General features: G+C 39.4%; 1 protein-coding gene across 1 annotated transcript; it reads left to right on the top strand.

Annotated features, from left to right (window-relative positions):
- Positions 1 to 282: 282 nt before the first annotated feature.
- LOC145996213 (52 kDa repressor of the inhibitor of the protein kinase-like) lies at positions 283 to 1,581 on the top strand. The gene has a single exon (XM_083132632.1). The coding sequence runs from the start codon at positions 283 to 285 to the stop codon at positions 1,579 to 1,581; it is 1,299 nt and encodes a 432-aa protein (XP_082988758.1).
- Positions 1,582 to 11,092: the final 9,511 nt, after the last annotated feature.

The following is an 11,092-nucleotide window of genomic DNA, read 5'->3' as shown; positions in this document are numbered from 1 at the left end:
CGTGCGAAGGCAGGGGATAACGTTCTAAAGAATCACATCCAAACTTGCAGGAAGAACGCATCTTACTTCAGTCCACTGATCCAAAACGAAGTGTTAAAAACTTGTGGTGAGCTGATTCAAAGAAAAATTGTGTCCGAGATAAATCAGTCTCAGTATTTTACCATATTGGGGGACGAAACTTTAGATGTATCGGGAACGGAACAGTTTTCGCTGTGCATTAGATTTGTTTCACCATCTAACTGCGTTCGAGAAGACTTCCTTTGTTTCGTGCCAATATATGATATGACTGGTGAAGCCGTGACAGAGACAATTTTGAACACTTGTGAGTGCTTGGGACTTAATATGAACAATTTGGTGGGTCTTGGCTTTGATGGAGCTGCAAATATGGGAGGACACATCAGTGGTGTTCAGGCTAGAATCAGACAGAAGTATCCGAGAGCTGTCTACGTCCACTGTGCCTCTCACCGTTTGAATCTTGCGTTATCGAGTGGATTGTCCATTCCGTGCGTGCGTAACAGCTTCGGATTAATGAGAGACACTTGTTCATTATTTCAAAATAACTCCCTAGCTGTAAAAATGCTCAGGGACACCATCGATGCTTTGATGCCTGAAGAGAAGAAACGGCGCCTAGTGAGTTTGTGCGATACGAGATTTATCGAGAGACACGACGCAGTCATTGTGTTCCTTCAGCTCCTGGAACCTATTGTAGCCTGTTTGCGTGATCTTTCTGATAGAAACAGGGCTGTCTCTTCAACAGCGGCGCAATTATTGTCTGCAATTGAAAAAAGCCAATTCATCGTGTCCCTGCTAGTGTGCGAAGAGATTTTCAGTCACACGCTGCCTTTGTCAATGTACTTGCAGAACCCATCCCATGACCTTGCAGCAGCAGTAGAATATGCAGAAAATGTGATTCAAGTCCTGAAAGAGCTGAGAGAAAAGTCCGACCGAAAATTCAGAGAATTGTTCACCGCTGCTAATAACTTCATGAAAAACTTGTTTGGCACTTCGGTCGAAGTGCCTCGGATTTGCAGCAAACAGACCAAAAGGAGTAATTATCCCCACGAGTCGGCCGAGGTATATTTTAGGCGCTCTGTCTGGATCCCCTGTTTGGATGGTGTAATATCAGCTTTGGATGAAAAGTTTTCCAACAACAAGGAATTTCTGTCTAACATTTCTGTCATCCTTCCCAAGAATGCAAGTCTGCAGAAGATGGGCCAGTTAAAGAACATAGTACAGTACGTGGGCGAAGGAACGACTTTTTCTGAACTGAAAGGGGAATATGCTTTGTGGTGTCAGAAGTGGTCTGGAAAGGAGCAGCCATCGGACTTAATAAGTGTACTGGACGCCTGTGATCCCGCTTTCTTCCGAGGTATTCATGCTCTTCTCCGAGTGCTGGCGACAATCCCTATCTCGACAGCTTCTGTGGAGAGATCATTTTCCACAATGAAAAGAATAAAAACATTCTTGAGAAACCGGATGGGAAGTAACAGACTGACAGGTCTGGCACTGCTGTCAGTCCATTGGAGGTCAGCTCCTACTCCTGACGAAGTGCTCGACGCTATGGCTAGGCAAGGACCTTGAAAGATGTTACTTTAAGTGAATCTGACAGGTCCAATTGTTTGCGTTTGTTTATAGGAATTGTATGTTCAGATATTTTATGTGTAAGTGAATGTTGCATAGGATGGTGCATAAATTTAATATTCATTCATTTATTCTTTTTATTTATTCCTTGTCAAAAATGATTGTATCCAGAGGTCGGTACTCCAAGAGTAACTACACTTTTCTCTCATCCAACAAACCTAAGGCCACCCTTAGCAGCACAGTGGACAGCCGTTTCTTTCTTTCTTTCTTTTTTTTCAATTCATGTACCGAACGACTTATTTCTGACTGCAGTGTGAACGTGAAATGTTGATATTTTTTGTTTAAGGCTATATCTTTTTCGTTCTCGTGTATATGCATAACACATATATAATTTTCTAAATATTATTTATTGTGCTCCAAATTTTACTCTATGCTGCTGTCTTTGTTGGTGATTAACTGTGACGTTAATTGTTGTCAGCTTGAAAAAAATAAGACTCAATGGTCTGTAAACAATAACCAACACTAACATATTCAACCATCTTGTGTTGGGTATATCGTAGTTTCTATTCTTTCAATCATGTGAGTGATATTTTGCATGTAATCAGATAATAATAACAGTAATAACTTTAGTTTATTTTGGATACAGGAGGCTGAAGCCGATCTCGTTCTTTCTTATCTTTCTGTTTTTGATTTGCATGGCATGTATGTGTGTGTGTAGTGTGTACTCACACACACACACACATATATATGTATGTGTGTATATATATATATATATATATATATATATATATATATATATATGGTATAATCATATACAATAGTGAAGTACTATCTTTACACCTATAAAGATATTCTTTAGCCCCCCCCGAAGAGAATTTCTGGATACGTGCCTGCTCTAGTCATTTCCCCAGGTTGCTTTGATAGTTTGTTGAAAACAACATAATATACATAATATCACAAATTAGCGAATTCAAGAATGCCAGTCTAAACAATCCTATTTGACGAATTAAGAGCATTCAGGTAAGTATTTGTTTTACTTTCCCTTCCACGGACAGCAAAACAGTAATCGTCTGGATATGGACTCTACCTGTACACATCCCTTGTAGATTGTAGTCAACTTCCTCGCAGGTCAGTTGCATTTATCATCATCCTTGCGAATGTTCTGCATGTCGCTCATGTTGGTGAGTGTTGTGCCAAAGGAAGGAGATTTGTGTCCATGTCAGTGGTCAAAATGGAACTGAGTGAACGAGAACGTATTACGTTATTAATGATGTGTGGCTATGGAGATCGCAAGAGATCGTATACCGAGGTGCGGCAGTTATTTAATGCTACATTCCCTGAAGTAACACAATTTCGAAGTCAACCTTCGAAAGAACCACTCGACGTTTTGCAGCAAGTTGAAGTGTTAAAGACAGTGTGCAATCAGGAAGGCCGAAATCGTGTAGCGACCAGGCAGTTTCTTTGGATGTGTTACAATCTTCTGTGGAAAATCCACATACATGGACAACAAGCGTTGCCAACATGCTGGACATTTCCCAGAGTTCAGTGCAATGAATTTAAGTGCGCAGTAACTTTAAACCCTACAAAGAGAGATTAGGCACGAACTGACGAAAGATGACTTTGATCGCCATATAAAATTTTGCAAAGTAATGATGGGAAATATCGATTACAATAGTTTTAACCTCAATCACATTGCATTCTCTGATGAAGCGACATTTATGTTAAACGGACATGTGAACCGACATAACTGCCACTATTAGAGCGATGAAAACCCGCATTGGATGATGGTACATCATACCCAGTATCCACAGAAACTGAATGTTTGGGTAGAAATGATGAGAGGCATAATTCTTGGCCCTTTCATCATTGTCGGTAATCTGACAGGTGAGAAGTATTTGACAATGCTTCGTGAGCAGTTTGTCCCTGCCATCCAAGTGTCGACACGGGACTTTAATCGTGTTTAGTTCCAACAGGATGGAGCGCCGCCACACTATGGACGGTCTGTTCCACAATACTTACATGAAACCTTTCCACAACGATGGATTGGAAAGCAATGTATGATCAAATGGCCTGCAAGATCTCACGATCTATGATGCCTGGATTACTTCCTATGGGGGCACATGAAGGACAAAGTGTATCGCACCAAACCACACTCCCTGAATGGTCTACAGAATCGCATTGTGGACGAAACAAGAGGACTTTCTCGGGATATGCTACAACATGCACTTTGCAGTTTTTACGATCGGTTGGCATAGTATTGTCAGACAGTCGACGGGAAGCAGTGTGAGCACTTGCTTTGAGGCATTCTGTAAGTCAATGTCATGTTTTCTTGTTCATGCTCCCTGTAATTTGCCGTGTACAGTTACCCACAAGAATACAGTAAACAATTCTTTCAGACAAATCTAATTTTTTGCAGTCTAACGTAATACACCCTATCTCTTCCACGAATGGCGATAGGTTCAAAATAAGTTCGGATTGTCATTTGTGGGACGATTCTAGCCTAAATTGATGTATCATACATACCCCTTTCCATTTGAAAATATTGTGTGATATCCAATATGGCGGAATCCAAGATGGCTGTCATGATGTCCACACCCCCCTTCATTGCAGTTTCCACACCAATACCCACTTGCAATATGTTATTATCCTCCGTCCACGCGTTTCTTTCAGACAAATGTAATTTTTGGAATCAAATGTAGCACACCCTATCTCTTCCACGAATGGCGATAGGTCCAAAATGAGTTTCGATTGTCGTTTGTGTGACGATTTTAGCCTAAATTGATGTGTCATACATACCCCTTTCCATTTGAAAATATTGTGTGATATCCAATATGGCGGAATCCAAGATGGCTGTCATGATATCCACACCCCCATTCAATGCAGTTTCCGCACCAATATCCACTTGCAACATGTGATTTTCCTCCGTGCACGGGTCTCGTTATTACTAGCTTGTCCCGATACTTTTGACTAACCCTTTATAAGCATATCTGGCTAACAGCTACATTTTATTGAGCTTCATTGCTATTTTGGAAAGAAACATGCCTTGCTTGTGCCACCCCTGAAACAAATCTTGTGGATTTCCATGTTATAAGAGACAGCAAAATGTCATTAATTACTGTCTAAGTCACAACTTGCAGTGCAAAAACGAGTGATTTATTATTCACTACAATGACAAAGCAATAGTGCGAGCAATCAGTGGCTCAGTAAGTTAAGAACTTTGATCATTGTCAGTATATTAGGATCTCACCAGCAAATAATTAACGATAACACATATACTTTCTAAAATTACGATTATTTCCATCATAATACCTATTTGTTCACAAATTTCAAAATAGCAATACGCTTGGGTTTACACATCACTTTCCTCAATATATTTTATGATATTGTGTACAGTATGTATGAGTTATTGACTTTCCAGTAGAAATCACAATTTTCTTTAGTTAATACACAGTTTGCAAATTTATGTATTTTATCTACTATTACGTTGTTTTTCTGTAACTTTCGCTAATCATGTCTATGAGGGTGAATGTTTTTTTTTAATTTGATTTTAAAATTGTGGGAGCATCAGCACTTAGGCTATTTTGCTCCCGTCACATTATACGGGGCCAGCCCCTTATCATTACAAAGAACAACTCTAACGTTGCATAATTAAAATCATAAAATATTAAAATCTTCTGACTTCTGTTAAAAGCTGAGGCTGTAAACGGGCACTCAGCACACATAAGGACAACAAGACAATACAAACAAAATTATACTGGCCATGGGGCCAGTCGCCAGAGCCTCGTTAGTCTTCAGTCCAGGGTGTACTACGTGGAAGGTCACCCCTTACACCCCATAAATGGTTTTTTTTTTGTTTTTTTTTAGTAATTCTCTATTTACAGGGGGTACTTTTTGGCTAATTGTGAGAATGAGGAAGAATAATGATTGATAATGAGCAGTGTGGGGAATGGAGGAGCAGGAAAGGAATCTTTCCTAGTTTTTGTTTTGAGTCAACTTTATGCACAGATAAGCTAATCGAGACTGGAACTGAACCAACACATGCCTCTGCAGGGTATTGAACCTCGAGACATTTATACTCATAGAAGCATCCCCCAGTCATCTCCAAAGTTCGAACAAACATCCCCCACCCCCCAAATAATATTCAGTTTAAGGGCTAACAAGATGAAATTGATAAATATCACAATTTTATGTTTTTGAATTTGAATTTAAAATGTTGGGTGCATCAGCACTTAGGTTATTTTGCAACAGTCACATTATATGGTGGCCAGCCCCTTACCATTACAAATAACAACTCTAACGTTGAATAAATAAAATCTCTTAAAATATTCTGACTTCTGTTAAAAGCTGAGGCTGTAAACAGGCTCTCAGCACACACAAGGACAACAGACAAAATTTTACTAGCCATAGTGCCAGTTGGCAGAGCCTCGTTCATCTGCAAAATGCAGTCCAGGGTGTACTGCGTGGAAGTGAGGTTGACTTTTGGCCACATAAGTGGAAGGTACCCCTTTCACCCCACACACTTTTATGTTCTTTTCGGTATAATTTAACAATACAGGGAATTTCTCCAATTTGTTTGAAATTTCGGGTCTCCTAATCACGAATCTGCACATAAAATTTGGCACTCACGTATAGAAATTCCTGAATTATGGCTAGCCCCACGGACCATTGGCGCATGGTTAGGTTAGGAAACATAGTAATATCAGGAATATATATATTTCGTTCTTTAAGTATTTGAAACGGAAAATCTTGCGGTAAATAATGAGCAATTGTGCATTGTCGGTTGCAATGACTGACCCTCTTATTTTGCAAGTTTGACACGTGAGCGCCAAATTTTAACTTCAGATTCGTGATTAGGAGCCCTAATTTAGTGAGTATGCCGAATTTCAAACAAAATGGAGCAATTCCCGGTATTGTAAAATCGCTCCCAAATATCTCTGATATGAAAACACGCACACATGCAAGACCTAGTTTCATTAATGTTCCACGTTGGAAGCAGGAATATTTTATAAGGAAAAGAATCAGGTATGACTTAAGATGACCGGACCCCTCTCCGATTTTCTTATTTGACATACTTACTAATTGAGGCCTGCTAATGACGAATCTGAAGTTACAATTTGTAGGAATTTTCAAGTTCCTTAATCTAACAAATATATATACTATATATTTTTTAAAAAATCCAAACAGTGCTCATTATTTACAGGACAATCGTGTGACAATCATTGCCAACATTCTACGACAATTAGTCTTTCTCCTAGGATAATTTTTAAAACGTAGACAACAATCGGAACCGTTACATTAATAATGTTAATAACATTCTAATTTATGCAAATAGGTTTTACCTCAATACAATTTCTGACCCAGATGACCATTACTTGTGTCCGTATGCAAAGGTATATTTCTCACGTGTTAGTGGAGTCAGTATCAAAATGCATAATGACATTTTGCTTTGCAAATATTCCTGTTTATCTTTCCTCACATTCATTCATGCCTTTATTTTGGACCTAACAACTTTAAAGCCGTTTTTCTTCTTGTCCATTATATCTTACCTCGACTTGACGGACCCCTGCGACAGCAGCCATTTTCCAAACAAGAACCAGTGTTGACAGATCAGATACTGCAGTAAATGTACGGGAGTTATCGAGTTATATTAACAAGCCATTCTACATCAGTTCAGACACTATGGGGCTATTAATTTCCAAACTCTTCCGGTTGCAGCGCCACCCCTGTTGTGTCCCCTAAAGAATTTCGTTTGCCATTTGATTACCCTAACCTTTACATTGGAGCGCGATGGGATTGCTATTCAAACGCAATTTTCAATGAAGGTAAGAATTTCACGTGTAAATCGATAATAAAACTGGATTTAGTAAAGCTTAAAAGTTATGCAGCCAGTCATGAGTTTCCAAAAAATGCATTCTCTTGCACCTCAGAATTAATACATTAAAACGCAATAATGAGCTTGCGCAAACGGGATAAATATATAGTATGTTTATGCTCAGAGAGCACTAAACTTGACGACATTTGGGTCGTCCCTAGCTGAGTTTGTGTAATTCAACGGCGAGAGTAGGAATCAGAGAAACTCCCAAAATTATGAATAAAAATATATTAAGTGCGTAAGCGCATGATTTTATGACACTATGCCCTATCCGATAATTTACTATTAACGTATGTTTTCATTGTATTAAGCAGACATTTTTCCCTTGTATTTTCGTCCCTCTTTATGTTTAATTTTTGCTAACAACAATTTTAAAACTATTATTCCTGTAAATAAGAAGGCACTAGTCTAGGGTAGAAAGCCTAGCCTAGCTTGCGAGACATGACACAGAAGATAAAATATTTTTTTGTAATAACTATTTGTCTTGATAAATGTTTGTATGGGGGCTATTCCTGAGTAAACAAAAAAAGATCGATCAGACAATTCGATTGTTGAAGATTAAAGGTGGCATATGCTAGGGGTGTGAGGGACATATTTTTTTGGAACAGACGGTAATTTTTTTTAATCCCGACATTCGGGGAGGGGAAAAATTCGCCATTTCCCGACAAAGTCGGGAAATTTTCGGGACAGGAAATGTACGAAATTTCCCGAACCTCTGAAAATCTCGAATTATACACGTCATGTTCAACTTAAGTGATTGTTTTTGCACTTCTAGAATTAAAAAAAAAACAATTTTCGATAAGTTCCCGACACATGCAATGCAGAAAACGTCGAGAATTAACAAATTTTTAAAATGACCTTTCGGTATATACCGACTGCTCGCGCTCCCGAAAAGTCGGAAGTCATTTCCCGTAGTCGGGTTCGGGACGGGAATTATTTTTCCGATCCCGGTCCCGACTTTTCGGGATCCCACACACCCCTAGTAAACGCTGTAAGTACCAAAATAATTCAAAGAGCGTTTTCCACGTTAAACTGTGCAATGTGCCATGCTTTATAATGTGGTAAACGTGAAAAGTTGCTGGTAGACCTCTAAGTAGTCCAAAGGGCGTGTAAAGAGGTCACTAGTATGAACGTTCTTACGGGCTGATGTGCGGAACGATGCGATTTCCCAACACTTTCGCTTTTGGAACTTACAACGTTTACCACTTTTGGTACTCAATTGATGACGGGGAAAGAACTTCCGGTTTGGCGAATTTTCCAATGTAAACAAGATGGATAACTTGAAATTTTTGAGTGATATAGAGAAACAAAGGCACCTAGAAAGATCGGCACTGTGCAAATTAAACTGTTTGCTGTGTGGGGATGCCTAGTACAAGCCCGCCCGAATGTTTTTTGTCAGGGGAGCATAGTAAGATTTCATATCGTGCCCTTCAGTCATAATAACATGTATTATTGTTGATATTTTTATTATTGCTAGTATATTATTATTATTATTACTTTATAATGTAATAAAATTCAAATTCTAAATACTTTCGCGTTGTATACAAGTTCAGACAGACTGGAGTCTACTATTTAGATTTGCCTTGCTTCCTTTCCATAAACATATATCACTTTGTTCTATGTTTTTCTGTACATTTTCACAATGCACAGATATCAAACAGAGAGCACTTAATCTACGTTCTTCTTGGTTCTCGTACCTCTGTTCAATGTTTCAACATGCCGAAGAGTAGGCTACTGTTAAAAAAGTAATAATTCAAACTGACGGGGTATGAATTATCAAGGTCAGATCGCGACTTCTCGTAATCCCGAACAGCCGAGAAATTCCAAAGAATCTTATTTATAAATACGGAGAAACTAGCATAGAATAGTTAGTAGACCAGTAGGTAATAGACGAAAATATAGTTCCTTGGTGTGATTTGTGATTTGGACAAACCTTGCTCCAAAATACTAAGTCGGCAACAGTAGTACGTAGAGTGCATCACACATATCTTTGCCGTTGCGCACATACCAATTTTCGTTTTGTCTCCCTCTCTCTTAACATCACGTGTTCTACGCTGCTCGCCAACCTTCGCCATTGTTGCCATATTGTCATTCCATTCCTGGACACACTCGCGCAAACATCATTGAAAACAATTGAATAGCGCTCCAACTCACGGTTCACACCTTTCGGCAGGGACGGTAATGTGGCAATATAGCATGACGAAGTGGTTGCTTCTTTTATGCAGTGCATCTTCATTGGCTAGCTAGTAACTAGTGTTGCCAACTGTAATAATGATGCACTATTTCTGTCACTCAAGGAGAAAGGCAGGTAAAGTGACGGTGAGTTTTGTTGGATTCGAAGCACCACTAAGTATTTGACCGGTTTGACGTTGTGTGCGTTAATTGCGTGTGTGTATGTGAAAGTGTGTGTTTGTTAATGAACGTTAAATTCCATAATGCCTCCAGTTCTGTCAAAGTTGAAATCAAAAACCTTGCATAGCCAAGCTCGGAAAATTTACAAATTGTTCATATTTCATAGTTTTGGAATTGTTCAAAAGAAATAAATTATGTGGCTCCATGAACATTTCAACTCTTGACTCCGGCACTTGTTCTTGTAGAAATTGCGTAGAGGAGGCTGTCATTTTTGCTGCTTAATGCGATCCATATTGTTTTCTGTGTTAAAATTGCCATGCTTTGATGGATGACAAGTTCATAGCATAAAAAAAAGGACGCGCAACTTATCGCAGTATATGTACTTGTTATTGTTGTGGAAGCCGGCATCGTTTGTAAATGTACAACAAAGGCAACCGACTGCTGTCGCCGATCACAGAGAGGCAATAATACTGCTTGAGGAGGAGTGTTGTGGTCCAATTGTCGAGGTTTAACACGTTCGCATGTTATTTGTTCCAGGGGCGCAGACCTGTCAAAATTATTGGGAGCTCTGATCACTGAAATAAATGAATGAATGACTCCCTCCCTCCCTCCCCTTTTTACAAATAAAAATTACGTCTTCGTATAGCAGTTTTTTAGCAGCTATATATTCCTCATGCAAACGAAATGTAACATAAAAGACGTGTGTCTGCTCATTTGTTTTTTTAGATAACAATTAACATTTTTATTTAAATGTAGACTATGTATTTTCATTAAGAGGCCAACATAACAGTTTTTTGCCGGCCTCGGTAGCCGAGCGTGTTGGGTGGTCGCCTCAACTCGCTTTGATCCGGAGGTCTCGGGTTCGAGCATCGCACGGCAGAAATATATGTGCTGGGCTCTACAGCTGAGCTTCCTTTCAACAAAGGAGCCGAGTTATGTCGTCTGCTCAGTGCTAACCACACAAACGTCAAACTGACCCTTCGCACCTCGTTGCAAAGAAACAGAGACAGATGATGAATTGACAAGGGTCTTCCACTATTCATTCATTGGATTTTCGTGGTAACTGTCTCATGAGCAGTGGCGAAGCGTCCTAAGAGGCCCGTAGGCCGGGGCTACCCTAAAATATTTGTCTATTACGGATTATTTTATTACTGATAAATCTCATTAAACGACGCTTAATAAAAGAAAACTGAAATTCTAGGTCTTCCGATAATTACCGCAAGTTAGCAACCCTGCCTGGAACCGTACCTGCGCATTCAGCGAGGCCCGCCTAAGAGTGCCTCAGTT

The sequence above is a fragment of the Lepisma saccharinum genome, chromosome 12, assembly GCF_977018435.1.
Source record: "Lepisma saccharinum chromosome 12, izLepSacc3.1, whole genome shotgun sequence".
Lineage (NCBI taxonomy): Eukaryota > Metazoa > Arthropoda > Insecta > Zygentoma > Lepismatidae > Lepisma > Lepisma saccharinum.
The sequence above is the reverse complement of the archived record's forward strand: the minus strand, read 5'-3'. Positions and strand labels throughout refer to the sequence as shown.